The 17236-nt window shown below is 44.7% G+C and overlaps 1 protein-coding gene across 2 annotated transcripts in view; it reads left to right on the top strand.

The window, feature by feature from the left end:
• The window catches only part of LEMD3 (LEM domain containing 3), a 61302-nt gene extending 48822 nt beyond the window's left edge, over nt 1–12480 (top strand). Inside the window, exons 10-13 of one of the 2 annotated variants that reach the window (XM_040344086.1) lie at nt 1610–1691; nt 1838–1943; nt 2039–2117; nt 11496–12480. In XM_040344086.1, the coding sequence (XP_040200020.1) occupies nt 1610–1691; nt 1838–1943; nt 2039–2117; nt 11496–11656 (428 nt within the window). In that variant the 3' untranslated portion in view covers nt 11657–12480. Of the gene's footprint in view, nt 1–476; nt 539–1609; nt 1693–1837; nt 1944–2038; nt 2118–11495 lie in introns of those variants that run through there. The other variant, XM_040344087.1, reaches the window with a different exon arrangement.
• Nucleotides 12481–17236: the final 4756 nt, after the last annotated feature.

A 17236-nucleotide genomic window follows, 5' to 3' on the forward strand; every position in this document is an offset into this window, starting at 1 on the left:
ACAAAGTCCCACTCAAAACCCCACAAAAAAATTGTATGTCAAATGTGGCATGTAAGGCTGGCGAGGAGTGCTTAAAGCGGATATTCCACTTTTGGGTGGAACTCCGCTTTAAAGTCCTTTGCAATTTTACTTTGAGGAACGTTATTCTAAAATTGACAATTTTTAAAAGCAGCTTTTCAGATTGGTGAACATCTGCCCATCTTTATTTTTCAGACCCTCTGCTTTTTGCCAAGATATATATATATATATATTTTTTTGATTGTCTTAATTTAAACATTGGATATGTTTTCTATTGTGAGTAACACAAGTTTGAGGTTTGCAAATCATTGCGATCTGTTTTTATGTATATTTAACAAAACATCCCAACTTATTGGTTGTAGTAAAAGCGCTGAAATACTTCATCAGGATCAAGTCCCTTTTGGTCCAGTTGGCCACCTTTTTTGCTTCTGCAGCTAATCACTGCCTCTATCTCACAGCTGCCAAAAAGGAAGTGCTGGCGAAGAGTCTGGCCACCTGTGACCAAATGGACTTGTTATAGGTAAGGATTTTGGTTCTTCATTGCTTTACCTGATGAGTAGCAGGGGGAGGTAACAGGCCCTATTGTAAATGTTAGCCCTTAAAGACAGCAGCTACACATACTGCAGCTGCTGGCTTTTAATAAATGGACACTTGCCTCTTCTGCTGTCCCTCGATGTCAGCAGTAGGGTTCCCAGTCGCGGCCGGACTCCCGGAAGTGGGAAAGGATACCTGTCAAAGACTGGTATCCTTTACCCCCCCCCCCCCCCCCCCCCGAAAGGTGCCAATTGTGGCATTAATGTACTTTTGTATGAATCCGCTTTCCATTTATTCTACCCACACTTGCCTCACTCTCCTCATGGCTGTTTAAAAAACATTGATAAATTCTGCCTTCCTGGACAGACTGTCATGACACAGAAAGGAGTTGACAGCTGATCTCATTAGCACACACCCTGTGTTCTGTCAGATTTGGCAACCCATCAAAACTTGTAACTGAAGGGATGTTCTGTCACGGCCATCTTGGTACACCCCGCACACAGCCGCAGTAAGCCTACACTACCAAGCGGACTTCTTTTTATACCCACTGAAGTCTTGCATTTCACACTTATTACCACTAAACCGAGCTTATATCATGCACTGCTTTTAATATTCAGCATTAAAACAGTGTCATGAACTTTGAAATACTATCAGTTTTTTATTTCTGAAAATTTTATGTATACATTTTTCTTATTTTACTTCAACTTAGACTATTCTGATCCTTCATATATAATTCAGATTAAAAAAATGGAACTAAAGGCAATGTAACAAAATAAATAGCCACAGGGTGTGAATACTTTTGCAGCACACTGTGTATACATTTTTAAATCTACTGGTTGCGACTGCCAAGATCACTGGCATTTTAAATTCTATTTTGTATTTTGACAGTTGTAAGGGGGGAAAAAACTCAGGTTTCTGTAGAACTGGCTTGGTGAATGACATTTCTGGTTGAAACAACAATTTTTTTTTTTTTTTAAGCATCGATCAGCATATAGAAAACCTATTGCAAAGAATCCCGTATTTTAAATTTGTGTGTCTCCTATCTTGTGTCTTTCAGCTTTCCATCTGGATAAAAGAAATTCTCCTCCAAATAGCTTGACCCCCTGTTTAAAAATACGCAATATGTTTGATCCAGTCATGTAAGTATATTGGTTCAATTCTAAAATGGAACTATAATAGAAAACCTTGTGCTGTGCTAGAAAACATGCTATATACAAATGTTTTCACTGTTTAAATGATCTGTAGTGCTCAAGTTGAAGGCATTAATATGGTCATTTTGTTACAGGGAAATTGGTGATCATTGGCATTTGGCAATTCAAGAAGCAATTTTGGAAAAATGTAGTGATAATGAAGGGATAGTTCACATTGCGGTAGATAAAAACTCCAGAGAGGTAACTGTCTGTCTTTACCCTTTTTATTAACATACCGCTGTTATGCTCTTCTTGGCAAGTATTAATTATTTTTTATTTATTTTTTGTCTTTCCAGGGATGTGTTTATGTTAAATGCTTATCCCCAGACTATGCAGGGAAAGCTTTCAAGGCACTACATGGATCCTGGTTTGATGGTAAATGGCTCAATTATATTAAAAGCTACCTCTGTGGATCTGTTGGAGGTCCCTGCAGCCCGACTAGAAATCAATAAGTTGCCCAACTTGAACTTGTGTGGGCCTGTTAACCTAAATTAACAGGGTTGCATTGCAGGAAAGCTGTGACCTGAGGGCTTCTAGCGGAACTAGACGTGCCACCTGCTAATCCGTGCTGTGATTGGATACAGCAGGATTTTGTCATATGGTGGCAGGCAATGACTTATGGCTAAGACCTACTGATCAGCTGTAGCCAATTACATGCACTACAGGGCTCTGTACACAGTTCAGCAGCCAGATCTGTGAATCAAAGCAGCACATATTTTTAAATTTTCATTCTTTATTTGTCTTTTTTCTTAATCACATTTGATTATTAAACAAATCATTTATAAAAAATTTCAGGAATCAACATTATTCCTTATATATATCTTAATCTTATTGTAACACACAGCTAATATAAAAAGGTATATACCCATTGCTTATCTTGTTTGTATAAAAAAGAGGGAAGGCGGCATCCCAAAAAAAAGAGAAAAAATGCTCAGATCACGTCCACCAATCAGGGGAATTATTTCTTTAGCTATAGACGGTGTGGTTAATACCTAATCTCTTCACCCTTAGTTTTATATAACTGGTCCCTCCATCCCCTCTCTTCTCTCCCCCCGGTGAGGATTCAGGGCCAGCCCAATCCTAGTTTTTCCTAAGTTGGCATATATATGTCTTTATTTTAGGGTGTTGTTTTTAATTTTACTTCTCCCCAGCTATAATTCTTACCCACTAGAGGGGGGAACCGTTCTCTTCCAGCCAAGGTCTCCACATTTCCTCAAATTCCTTCAGGTTACCTCTTTTTATATAAACTGCTCTTTCTTTACAGATCGTCTCGTTTACTGCACCAATCCATTCCCTTATTGCCGGGGGTGTTATCGCCTGCCATCTTATTATTAATTTTCTGGCTTGGAACAAACATCTCAGTACTGCGACTGTGGTGACTTTCTTCTCCTTCCGTTCCCTCCTAACTCCCAGTACACATAGTGTGGCTTCCGCCTCTAGAGGAACCCCTAATGTCTCCCCCAAGACCCTTATCACCCCCTCCCAGTATCGAAACAGCTTTGGGCAACGCCACACCATGTGTACTAGGTCTCCAGTCCCCCGGCATCTAGGACATTTGTCATCTGTTCTTCTTCCAAAGTTGAATAGGCGTTTAGGTGTATAATAAGCTCGATTTATCAGCATCAGCTGGGAGACCCTTTGTGGGGGTGAGACCGAAACCTTCGGTCCCATCTCCAAGACCCTCCGCCACTGATCCTGTGTCACCTCCCCCAGATCCTCTTCCCATTTCTCTTTTATTTTTAGGAGATGCATGCCCATATTAGCCTTTTTACCCAACTGTTTATATAATTCAGAGATAAGTCCCTTAGTTGGTCCTACCTTACCTAAATTTTGAAAAAGGGGCATTTCACACCACACTAGGGCTTGTGTCCTAAATTGGGTTTCGAGGGCATGCCCCACCTGTATGTAAGTAAAAAATGATTGTTGTGGTATCTTAAATTCCACTATTAAATCCTGGAATTTCTTACATTTATCCTCTATATACAGTTGTTTCAACCTTTTTAATGCCATTTATTTCCCATACTCTGACTTTTCCTATCTGGAGGATTTCCTTCAATTTAATGTTATTCCATAGTGGGGAGTATTCAGAAAACCCGGTATATCCCATCAATTTTTTAACCTTTTTCCATATTTTAGTTATCATTTTTATTGTTGGGTTCCTATGCCTAAAGGAGTCAGCCTCTAGTGCTTCAAAAATAGTGTCATGTGAGACCCCATTCATCATTATCCTCCCGTTAAGGGTACCTCCTCCTGGAATATTACCTCCCCCCAATTGTTGCAGTTGTGCCGCTAAATAATAAATCTCGGGTTGGGGTACCGCAAGTCCTCCCTCCCCCACCGGGAGTTGTAATGTGCAAAGACGTATCCTGGCCTGTCCCCCTTTCCATATTAGCTCTCTGAAGAGAGATTCAATTTTATTGAACCATTTCTTACAAATCCACACTGGGGAATTGTGCATTATATATAGAAGTTGCGGTTGCCAGATCATCTTGATTAAACTTCATCTACCCGCAACTGACAGATGGAGACTTTTCCAAATGTAGATCTTTTGTTTGAACTTAGCAAGTAGGGGGGTAAGATTTTTATTGATGTATTGATTGGGATTTTTCGTCACCAATATCCCCAAATATCTCATTGTATCTACCACTGTTAACTGTGGCAATCCCCGTATCGCCGTTTCTCCAAGTGGATCTATCGGCAGTAGCTCGGATTTCCCCCAGTTTATTTCTAACCCCGAAAAACTCCCGAACTCCTCCACCAGGCTCATTGCTTTTGTCAGTGATTGTCCCGTGTCTCCCAGGAAGAGCAGGATGTCGTCGGCATAAAGCGCGATTTTTTCTTCTCCCGTCGTTCTCTGGAATCCGGATATCGCGATGTTTGACCTTATAGCGATTGCCAAAGGTTCCATCGCTAGGGCGAAGAGCAGGGGTGACAAGGGACACCCCTGTCTCGTCCCCCTTTCAAGGACAATTTTTTTTGAGAATTCATTATTTATTTTTAACTTGGCACACTAGGGCTGTCATAGAGCATTTTTATCCACCCCGAGAATATCGGGCCAAACCCAAATTTATCCAACACCCTCCATATGTACCCCCATTCTACGCTGTCGAAAGCTTTGGTCACATCCAGTGACAATACAGCTCTTGATCCCTCATTCTGTGTTGGGGTTTGTAGGTTTAGAAATGTCCTTCTGATATTCATACTGGTAGATCTATTAGCTATAAATCCCGTCTGATCTGGGTGAATTAGTTTTGAAATAACCCTGTTAAGCCTTGTTGCCAAGACTTTAGCTATTATTTTAACGTCAGAGCACAAAAGGGATATGGGTCTATATGACGCGGGATCCAGAGGATCTTTCCCATCTTTTGGTATAATTATTACAGTTGCTTCCAACATTGAGGCAGGGAGTTTACCCTCTAAGGCCGCTCCATTTAAAGTTTTTATGAGCTCAGGTAACAATATATCTCCATAATATTTGTACATTTCCACCGGGAGCCCATCTGGTCCTGGCGATTTTTGATTCGCCATGCCTGCTACTGCCAACTGTATTTCCCCAAGTGTTATTGGGGTTTCTAATTTTTCCCTTTCTGATTGTGTTATCAGCGGGGTTTCTAGTCTCCCCAGGAAATCCTCCATTTCTTTCTTCCTTCCCCCCTTCTGTGTAGTATACAGTTTTTGATAGTATGCCCAGAAGGTCTGCACTATCTCTGAGGTGTCTGATGTTATCGCGCCACTTATTGATCTGATGGACCGAACGCCGGAGGGGGAAGAATTAGACTTTACCACCTGCGCCAGCATTCTTCCCACACTTTCACCATCTGCAAACGAGGCTTGTCGCAGGAAAAGTCGTCTAATCTCTACTTCCCTTGTAATTACCACCTTATATGCTTGTTGTCTTTCAAGCCATGTTTCCCTTCGGCGTTGGGTTCCCCACATAGTCATTTTCTGCCTCTAGCACCTCTCTACGGGATTTTTCCTCCGCCTCCCTGGCCTTTTTATTAAATTTTGCCACCTGCTGAATCAAGACCCCTCGAAGGTACGCCTTCAGGGTGTCCCATAATATCCCGGTTCCCGTGGAACCTTCATTAATATCTACAAATTCCTTTAGTTTAGGAAGAACCTCTCCTGACTTCTTTATTAACTCACACCAATGTGCGTTAATTTTCCAATCTCTCTGAGTTTTTTGTCCGCCTAGATTTAGGGTCAAAACCATAGGAGAGTGATCGGACACTCCTCTTGGCAAATATATTACTTTTCCCACAATCTGCAATGCTCTTTGATTTCCCAGGGCCATATCAATCCTAGAGTGTGGAGTGTGTACTTGAGTAACAAGAATATTGTTGAGTCCCCGGGTTCTTCACTCTCCACAGATCTATTAACCCCACTTCTTCCATAAATTGACCCAGGCGGCTATTTTTCCTGAGGTCTGAGCTCAACGGTGCGGGAAACCTATCAACCCCCTGGTCCAATACCTCATTAAAATCTCCTACTACCAACACCGGTATCTCTTCCTTTCCCAGTATAAATTCATTTAATCTGAGCAAAAAAAAAAGCAGCACATATTGCTTGCTAGGCACTGTTAACCCCTTGATTGCTCCTGAATATTGGCCCCTTCCCAGCCAGTGTCATTAACCACCCCGCTACTGCACTTCTACGGTCGGGTGGGGCGCTTCCTCTTTTCCAGGAATGTCCCTCGGAAAGGAGGGTGATCGTGGCACAATCCCGATGTGCTCATGTCACCCTTTCACGGTGCCCTGCTGATTGGCAGGAGTGCTCTGATTGGCCCTCCTGATCACATAACAGCTGTGTCCAATCACAGCCATCATGTGATGTAAATCGCTTGGCAACCGGCTCCCTTCTCACACGGAAGTTGTCATTGAGAAGAGTGGATCGCTGCAGCCAGCCAGTGAGTATAAGCGTTTTTACACAATCACCGGACTAGTGTCTCCACACATGCCCCCACACAATGTTCCCCAATAACCAAAGACGGTAGCAGACTACATTGTTACCATGAATTCTTGAAGAAATTAGATTTTTTTTGTTTTGGAATGTTTTATTGGCATGGTGGAATTTGTGTGTGTATATAAAATGTATGGTATCTAATACCACCAAAAGAGCTTTGTGTGGGGGGGAAAAAATAATATAAATGTAATTTGGGTGCTGTGTGTTGCATGACTGAGCAATTGACAGTTATAGTGCAGTGCTGAATAGCAAAAAATGCTCTGGTGGTAAGAGGATAAAACCTGGGGGGTCAAGTGCTTAAAGTGGACGTTTGGTCAAACACTATATTTGTATCTACTCCCACCCTCAAGCCTATTCTGTCCATCTTGTGAAAGGAAAGATTTATATACTTAATATGAGGGTGCTTTAGTCCGGTCACGTGATTATGTCCCAGCGCTGGCTTAGTATAGAGCAGTGGTTCTCAACCTTCTAGTGCCGTGACCCCTTGAAAAATTTCCCATGTTGTGGGGACCCCTAACATTAAAATATTTGTAGGGTGGGTTGTCGGCACCCAAGGCAATACAAGTAATTTGCGCCCCTAACCCACGGACATTTAGCGCTCCCTGAGTCCCTTCCACTTGTAAAATATTAAAACCCCTTCTGGTACATTTTATGATGTACCCCCTCTTTCTTTGTTCTTCATTTCCCTTTTATCTCTCTCTATGCGAATTTCTTGTGTGTGTGTCGTCCCCCCCCCCCCCCCCATCCTCTCTAGCCATCTTTCTTATTTCTCTCATTCTTTCTCTCTTTATCTTTGTTCCTCCCCCTCTTTTCCTCTCCCCTCCATGTATTCTCTATTTTTATTCCTTCTCTTGCACTTTGGTGGGGGGAATGGGATGAGTGGCAGTGCTGGCAGGGAATTCTGATCAGCCAACTTAGGGGCTCTTGATCAAGGTCATCTGGTGACCTGAGAACTGTAGGACTTTTAATGGCAACTATAATCACAAGTAGTGTTACTCACTGTGTCTTCGACTTCACTGTGTCTCTGACTTTGTGTTGTCTCGTAGCAGTGACACCTATGCTGAAATCAGGAGATGGGGTCTCCTCCAGCCCCTCCCACTTCACATTCCTCACCAATCAGCTGACCTCTAGTCTGCCACCCAGCCATCCCGTGAACTGAATGGGTGGCTGCGAAGAGGCTGAATGGACGGCCACGGGCTTCATGAACAGCCTTGAAATGGCTTCAGGAACAGCCCAGTATTCGGTGACCCCTGGCAAATCATCATTTGACCCCCGAGGGGGTCCCGACCCCCCAGTTTGAGAGCCACTGATTGATTTTAATTGTCTTTACAGCACCACATACACCCAAGAGGGTGTGCCTAAGCACTGGAAGGAGATCCGCTGATCTATTCTGAACCAAAAGGCAATCTAAAAAAAGAGAAAAAAAAAGACTGCGTAGACCAGGGATCTTCAAACTACGGCCCTCCAGCTGTTGCGGAACTACAAGTCCCATGAGGCATTGTAAAACTCGGAGATTCATATACATGACTAGGCATGATGGGAATTGTAGTTCCTGAACAACTGGAGGGCCGTAGTTTGAGGACCCCTGGCGTAGACGAACGAATGGCTCGTATACATGGATAAAAGAAAAAACCATGTATAGCATATAAACAATACAAGACAAACAGGAACAAAAGGAGGGGGGAACAAGAGGTTTAGGGTGGGGAGGACAGAGGGCAGGGGAGGGGAAGAGGACAAAGGTAGTTTGATTAAGGGTGGTCAAAATCAACTTGCCTCAAAGAGGAAAGTTTTCAGGGCCTTTCTAAAGGTGATAAGAGCGGTAGTCTGTCTCAGAGGCAACGGGAGAAGGTTCCAAAGTGTGGCGGCTCTGGCTCTGAAGGAGCGGCCACCGATGGAAGTCAGCCTTACTAAAGGGGTGGCAGCAAAGTCCAGGTCGGCTGATCTCAAGGCCCTGGGGGGGTGGTAATGTATGGCCATGTTATTAATGAACAATGGGCCTTGTTGTTTGTAGGCCCTGAACATAATGCACAAAGCCTTGAATTTGATCCTCTTTGCGCATGGGAGCCAGTGGAGTAGTCTGAGAATGGGGGAAATATGGTCCCATCTTGAAGTCCCTGTAATCAACCTAGCTGCCTGGTTCTGCACCAGCTGCAGCTTGGAAAGCCATTTGATAGGGAGTCCAAGGTATACCACATTGCAGAAGTCAAGGCGTGAGATGACTAAGGCCTGTACTAGTGTATTTCTGTGTGTTTGGGAGAGCAGGTGTTTTACCCGTCTTAACATCCGAAGGTAGTAGAGGGCATTCTTGGTGCAATTCCTCACCTGTGAGATCCATGAAAGTTTGTTGTCAAATATGACACCCAGGTTTCTTACTTGGCTGGATGGAGTGGGGCACGGGCCCATTGATACGGGCCACTCTGCAAGCAGATTTAGGCTTTGTGGTGGACCTGTGAGAAGTACCTCAGTTTTAGATGAATTCAGGGCCAGATGGTTGTCCTTCATCCAGGTCTGGATAGATGAAAGGCAACGGGAGAGAAGGTGGGCTGCCAATGGGGTTGAGAACGTCGCTGGCCACAATTTGTATGTCGTCAGCGTATACCTGAGTGGCCAACCCCCATGAAGAGATGTCTGCCACAGGCCTCACGTAGCAATTAAACAGCCACGGGGAGATTGCCGAGCCCTGAGGGACCCCGCAGAGGAGGGGCACCCTCGCTGACCTGAATGAACCCAATTTTACTTGGAATGTTCTGCCTGTCAGAAAATTGCGTATCCAGGTGAGGGATACGCCTGTAATATGGACTTCGTCCTGTAGCCGAGCCAGGAGGATCTTATGGCTGACAGTATCGAAAGCCGCGGAGAGGTCAAGCAGTACCAAGGCCGCCGACCCCAATCCCCCCCCCCCCCCCCCCCCCCCGCGTCTCCAGCAGCCTTTCTCTGGTGGCCAGGATGGATAACTCGATCCCTCTTTTGGGTCTAAACCCCGATTGGGCATTGTGGAAGAGATTTTGTGATTCGCAATGTACTTGGAGTTGCATAAGAGCCTCATATTCCACCAACTTAGCCAGAAAGCATAGTCCTGAGATGGGACGATGATTGGACATAACTTTTTAGCATCCAGCGTGCTTTTTTTAGAATTGGTGTGGAAACTCTCCAGTTGTCAGAGGTTGACCAGGATCAGAATCTCATCGATGACTGTGTTGATATTATCCTTAAGCAGCCAGGCTGGACAGGTGTCATCGGCGTAGTAGGAAGGTTTTAGGTGTTTAATAGAGCTGAGGAGCTGAGTTTTTGTTACTGGTTGAAAGGAACAAAGGGGAGTGATGTGATTGGGGGCCGGTCAATCTTAGTTGTGGGGTTGGCTGGGGGGACAGGGTCTAGGGGACCTAGGCCAGCTTGGATGTCACAAACTTTATTGGTAAAGGCCTCAAGCAGATTGTCACATAGGGCTTGAGATTGGGCGATTTTGTTGGGAGGCCAAGAATGGATTAAACAGCTCCTTACTGATTTTAAATAGTTCCGCTTGACTATTGGCCGCTAGTTTGATGCGGGATGCTAGGGCTGTTCTCTTACGCTTCCTTACTAGCTGGAAATAAGCGCGGGTCTGTATTCTGTAAAGGATTTTGTTGGCCTGGGTTTTGTTTTTTTGCCATTTTCCTTTCTAGCTTCCGGCAGTTATTTTTAAGGGTGGCTAATTTGGGGGTGTACCATGGGTTGGATTTGTGGATTTTTGGCCTGAAGTTGGATTGGGAGAGGGGTGCCACTGTATCCAGCGTGGCCTTAAGTTTGGCATCAAAAGCATTGAGTTTCTCATCTAACTGCTTGATACTTTCCTCGAAGTCGTCAAGTAGAGCTTCATAACTGTCTTTCTCGAGAGGGTTTATGTAAGATTCGAGGTTCGAATAGGTGTTGTGAAATGATTCAGTGGTGATTTTTTTCACGTTTCTGTATGGGAGGGAGGGTTGCATAGGTGCTCCTTTTGGTTTGTCTGAGATGTTTAGGGTGAGAATTTGAAATTGCACTAGGTAATGATCAGACCAGATCACTTGCTTGCTTGTGAGGACGGTGGATTCTCCCACTACCGAGAATACTGCGTCAAGCAGATGCCCCTTTTCATGTGTATATTCCCACCCAGCTGGTATAGAGGGACCACCAACAATGGATGCCCCATAGTAACTGGGTGATGTCATTCCCTAGGCTCTGCAGCTGTTGTTGGTGATCTCTCTTCTCTGGTTAAGCTGGGAAGATCCTGTGATCGGCACCATGGCAGCTGAAGATCAGAGGTCAAGATGGCGGCTTCCTTGGCTGTAAAAGAGAGGGTTTAGTTCCACTTTAATACCTTTTATTGCAGAGTGTTGCTTACATTGATGCAGAGCTTTTAAAGAAAAGGTGCGTTTGTCCCAATACAGGGTCACATCACTCGGCATCAATACCCAGTCGTGTAATATGCCAAGGAGCTATTGGTTGAAGTGTCGCTCTGTTCAGTTTTGGCCACCTTGAACACCGCTTTTTCATGCCATATTCCAAGCAAACCCATACTGGTAGTAATTTGCTGTCGACCTCTTACAAAATGGTAGTTGCTCATCCACCACTGCCATTTGTGTCATGGGTTACCAGTTTAGAGTTAGAGGAGGTTTAGTGTTAGCATTGTTGCTTGTGCTGTAACGCACGCGGGGGGGGGGCGGGGTTTCAGACATTTTGAATAAGCTAAACTTGCCAATGAGATTCCATTTTTGCAATTTACGAATTTCAAAATTGCTTTTTCTAATCTTTTTTATTTTTATTCTTCCACAGGAAAGTTGGTCACTGTAAAATACCTGCGATTAGACCGGTATCACCATCGATTTCCACAGTCTATTACGTGCAACACTCCCCTGAAGCCATTAAACAAACACATGAACTCTATGTCACAGTTAAATCTTCGGACTGCCACAATAAATTCTCAGTCATTATGAAAAACCTTTAACGCCATTGACTGTTATGTGCGAGCAGGGGTGGGGGCCCTGACTTGCATCCGTCTTCCTTTTTTTTTTTTTTCTTTTTTCTTTTTTTCATTCCCCCTCCATTCAATCTTCATTATATCACACTTCCAGCAAAAGTTCAAGTTTGAAAAAAAATGAGTATGCATCCAAAGGACAATACAGGTGGACAAAAAAGTGTTAACAGTGGTGTACAATGTCTTTATAGATTATTTTTTTTTTTTTTTTTTTTTTTTTACAAAAACAAAACAAAAAAAAAACTTTTCAGATGTTCATACATTGTGAACTAGATGACTGTTTTCTTTAAATGAAAAGCAGATAATTTATTGAATTCCTATGGGATCCTGCACACTATTTTGTCATATATATAAATATACCCTAATATAATTGTACATTTTGAGGCTGACTTCTGCTGTAGATGGTGATTTTGTTACAGCTGAAGTGCAGGGGCCATCTGGCTTTGTTTCATGAGGCAGGAAATGGACAATATACTGGTCTTTTTTGTATTTAAATGTAAGTAATGATGGTGGCGGCAAGTCTTGTGCAAATGTCTGCTTAAAAGCAGTAAATAAGCTTCCTATTTTATTCATAATGTTATTTTATATAATAAATTGGCTGCACCATCTCATTAAGGTCAAACGGCCAATTACCTTTAAAAGTATTAGATAAAAGTTTAAATATCTTTTATAGGTTTTATATAAAATGTCTGACTTGGTTTCTTGTGAGGTCTGATACCAATTGTAAAGATTCAAATTATTGTGAGCAATAAATAAGCAATTGGCAGATGCTGGACAGTGTAATTGGTGAACTGATGTATTGTATTTATTAAATATAATGCCTGTGACACAGTATGGCTGGTATTCCAGTAGTAGGTTAGAAAAGTCACTGCCCTCTTCTGTGTGTGTGTGTGCTGCTACAATGGGCTATATAACACCTAAGCTTGTATACATGCAGAAATGGAAGTTGCTTGTGTTCCTTTACAAATTTTTTTTTTTTTATTTATTTTCTTTTTTTTACTTCAAGGAGCAGTAAGTACTTCTGTATATTGTACATGAGTTATGTTTTGTGTATATATAACATTTGTTTATCGTGACAAAAGTCTGTCATTCTAGTTTTGTAATAGTTCTGCTGCAAGAGCTTGCATAGTAATGCTTGGTCTCAAGCAACTTTCATACTATATTACAATTAAATAATAATTACTGCTTTCATAGCAGTTGCCTTAAAGTTGGCGTGTCAGCTTGTTTTGTATAGAGTAACAGCATTTTTGTACATCTTTTATTTAGGAGATCTTGGATTTATAAATAAATTGGAGAAAAATAGCTTGGAGCAGTTCAAGGCAAAAGCTTGGATTTTGAAGAGGGCCAGTTACATTCTTGGATCCCACTGCTATAACTAGGGTTGTCCCGATACTACTTTTTTAGGACTGAGTACAAGTACCGATACTTTGTTTTCATGTACTCGCCGATGCCGAATACCGATACTTTTTTTAAAATGCAGCCTTGTGTCCCCAAATGCAGCCTTGTGTCCCCAAATGCAGCCTTGTGTCCCCAAATGCAGCCTTGTGTCCCCAAATGCAGCCTTGTGTCCCCAAATGCAGCCTTGTGTCCCCAAATGCAGCCTTGTGTCCCCAAATGCAGCCTTGTGTCCCCAAATGCAGCCTTGTGTCCCCAAATGCAGCCTTGTGTCCCCAATGCAGCCTTGTGTCCCCAATTCAGCCTTGTGGCGCTCGCGTTAAATTCAGCCTTGTGGCGCTCGCGTTAAATTCAGCCTTGTGGCGCTCGCGTTAAATTCAGCCTTGTGGCGCTCGCGTTAAATTCAGCCTTGTGGCGCTCGCGTTAAATTCAGCCTTGTGGCGCTCACGCTAAATTCAGCCATGTCCCTAATGCAGCCTTGTGTCCCCTAAGACAAAGCCAAGTCAATCCCCACCCCCCTCCCCCCGCCGCTGCCGACATCTAGTTACTATGCGCTGGGGGAACACAACAGCTGTCATTTGCATTTGAATAGCTGGGTGTTCCCGCGCCGTAATGTATAGCCCCTCCCCCTTGCCCAGAAACTTTGATAGTCAGGTCACCCGTCGTATCAAAGTGCCCGGGCAAGGGGAGGGGCTATACATGACGGCGCGGCAGGGGAAGGAACACCCAGCTATTCAAATGACAGCTGTTGTGTTCCCCCAGCGCATAGTAACTAGATGTCGGCAGCGGGGAGGGGGGGGATTGACTTGGCTTTGTCTAAGGCGGCAGCAGCTCTCCTCTCCCCCATACGAGGACTGCTCTGCTCTACTCTTCGCCCCCTCTCCACCCGCACTCAGAAAAAAAAAAGTATTCTATCAGGCATCGGGAGTATTTGCGCGAGTACAAGTTCTAGCGCAAATACTCGATATCGGTACCGATACCAGTATCGGTATCGGGACAACCCTAGCTATAACCATGGTCTAAAGTATTACACGCTTGGCCTGTGCAAAGATTTTTATATCTCCAGGGCAGCAACCTAACCACCAGCAGACAAAGTGATTCTCACAGGGGCATTTGACCCTTTTACACACAGTGTGTTTTAGTGTAAACATTCACAGCATCCACTGTTGCAATTTTTACCTTTTTTGAAAAAGGATGTCGCTCGTTGCCATTCCAGACAGGAAGTCTACACGCTAGGTGTACAAGTTTACATGCTAGGTTAGCTCTTTACATAGGCAAGGTTCTTTAAAAATTATTAAGCTGAAATCTCAGAATTTTCGCTTTAGAAATGAAAGAAAAACGGGTTTATTCATATCAAAGGCACTGTAGCAAATACAGAGTATGGCCAAACCTCAGTGCAACGTAGATATTGGCCAAGAAAGAATCCCAAGATGCACTACCCAGTTGGGTATGTTCAGTATTTTATTCTGGGTCTCTTGAGATGCCATACAAAATGTGGCAGCTGATTTATTGCGTTGGTCCCAAGATCATGTTGAAATGTGAATTTGTGATCAGTAGATGACTTTGCAAGAGGATTTTGGCATAGTTGCACTGTCCTGTCACATGGAACCAAATGAGAAGAGAAAAGGCATATGGGTAACAGACTAGTCTATGCATCATGGGGGTGTGTAGTTTATTTTATTTTTTTAATTGTGGAGAACCAGAGAAAACACTGTATTCCAAGTGGTCAAAAAAAAGTAGGGTACCTGTTGTGGTGTTGGGCTACCCTTTCTTCTAGGTGCTTCAGTGTACCATTCAGCAGTTCTGGGCACACAGGTCTATTTCCAATGTCTTAGAATAACATTCATGGCAGCAAGTAATAAGCAAAAGAAGCCTTTCTTGGCAAATTGACTGCGCTTTGCAAGTTCGGTTGCACTCCTTTTCCCCAGAGCTTGGTAAATGTTGTGAAGCTCTGATTTTTCCATCATGCAAGCAAAATGCTGTGTGTGTTTGTTTTTTTAACAAGGTGGCTATTCATTACAATGTGAAACTTCTCTACATTCACCAAGCTCTGGGGAAACAGACTATGCACATTAAGTACAGCTGCACTTGCAATTTGCCTTTAGGAAATCAATCACAATTCTGAGACAAGACCTAGCGTTCCCTATTTTTCTCTTCCGTTCATGGACGGACACAGCAGCATTGACCTTAGGGTTATATATCCTTCCTTTAAGGAGAGACTAGGCAGAAAAAAACAGCACTTCAAGTGTTAAAAACACTTCTCTGTACAGCACCTCCCAGGGGGCGGGGTCCCCCGGGTACATCCCACTCTCTTGCATCATGCAGCCCCAGTTTTATTCTGCCTAGCGTTAGAAGACATGGCCCTTCTGGAGCCCATGTGCTCTGGATTTTTTTTGCGTTTATTTGCATTTTTCCTGCATTTTTGGATCCTGGGATCTACAATCAACTGCCGACTGGGTGACAGGCTGGATCTTGATCCTTGTAGATCCCCCCCCCCCCCCCATGTTCGGCCATCGAGCATGTGCCGGCCTTTAGCTAGGCCGTCCACGACATGCCCTGTTGCTCCAGGGGTGGCCGGTGAGCTATATGCTACAGGGCGCACATATGACCGGTCTCTATGGCTGCGTCAGTGTGCCGGGCCGACAGCCATGCCGCAAGCGGACGTTTGTTCTGTCTGGCATGCCTCCAGCCGGTGGTCGCAGGACGGGTAAGTAGTATCCCCTTGCCTTGGCAGGGTGGTTCGGCTGGTGCATTCCTGGGGAGGTCGATTGAGGGTTCGCCCTGCTTTCCTCTCTCCCTTCCTCTCCCTCTTTCCCCCGTTCTGGGTGGCGGCTGTGAGGTGGGGGGTCTGACGGGGGGGGGGGGGCTCTGTGCTGCTGTGAGGTGCTATTTTTTTTATTGCATTATGGTGCTGTGTGTGCGCTGTACTGTGTTCTGTTGTGTGTTACTGGGGTTTTTAAAACGTGTATGGCCGCCATTTTACTGGGGACGCGGTTCTATGTATCGTGGCCATTTTTTTGTAGCCCACATGCTGTTTTTCTGCATGTTGGCGGCCATCTTGCAACTATTTTTGGCCTCTAGTGCCTGAAATAACGGCGCCAAAGCCCGCAGAATACTTCCTGAGGGACGGACAGCGCTCTTCAGCAGTGCTGCACTCTGGTCGGGGTGGTGAGTCTCCTGGGGGGTCCCCTGCTCTCTATTACGGCTGGGAGGGTGGCCTGTGGGTCCTGCCTTGCAGTACTAGGGTGGCATATATAGGTGGGTCTGTATGGAGTCTGAACCGGAGGCTTCTACCCCAACCATGCAAGAGTTAACCCTTAGTGCCCCTGCGACCTCGGTGGATGCGATGGCAGCAGTCCTTGAGGCGTTTGTTGCCAGGATTGAAGCGGCAAGTGGCCAGAAGGGGGGGTAAAAAGTGCCCCCTCCCTGCTTCTGGGGATGTCTCTGACACGGAATCAGGCCCTGCTATTGCATCCGGCCCTGGTTCCATTATGTCAGATGATGCAGGCTTAGCCCACACGGACAGTGAGGATGACTGCTTCAGGGTCAGGGTATGATAAGGAATTTGTTGGAGCACTTATCACTGCGGTGCGGGATACTCAAACTTGAGGATTTGGCGGAGGCATCAGACACGCCGGTCCCTTTTGGGTTCCGCAAGCCACCCCGCACTACAAAAGTGTTTCCTTGTGTTCCATATCTGGACAAATTGTTGTACAAGGAATGGGATCGGCCACAGAAGGTTTTTGCTGTTCCAAAATACTTTGCGGTCTGTTATCCCTTTTGAGGAGGACTTCTTAAAGTGGGTCTCTCCTTCGTCAGTGGACCCCCCTGTGTCCAGACTGAACAAGGCTACCACGTTACCTGTGGAAGGGGCTCCTGCTTTTAAGGATCCCGCAGATAGGAGAGTTGAGGCTATGGCCCGCTCCATGTTCACAGTAGTGGGGTCGGCGGTGAGACCGGTTTTGGCTGGGGCTCTGGTGTCGCAGACACTTACCGAACGGGCAAAGTCCTTGCTGCAGGAACTGGAGGCGCAGAATGCTTCTGAGCTCTGTGTGGACCTGGCCGAACAGTTGGTACAGGGCCTAAAGTTTGTCTGTGAGTCGGCCCTGGATACGCTCCCCTTGCTCTCCAGGGCATCTGCCTA

This window comes from Rana temporaria, chromosome 3 (assembly GCF_905171775.1).
Source record: "Rana temporaria chromosome 3, aRanTem1.1, whole genome shotgun sequence".
Classification (NCBI taxonomy): Eukaryota; Metazoa; Chordata; class Amphibia; order Anura; family Ranidae; genus Rana; species Rana temporaria.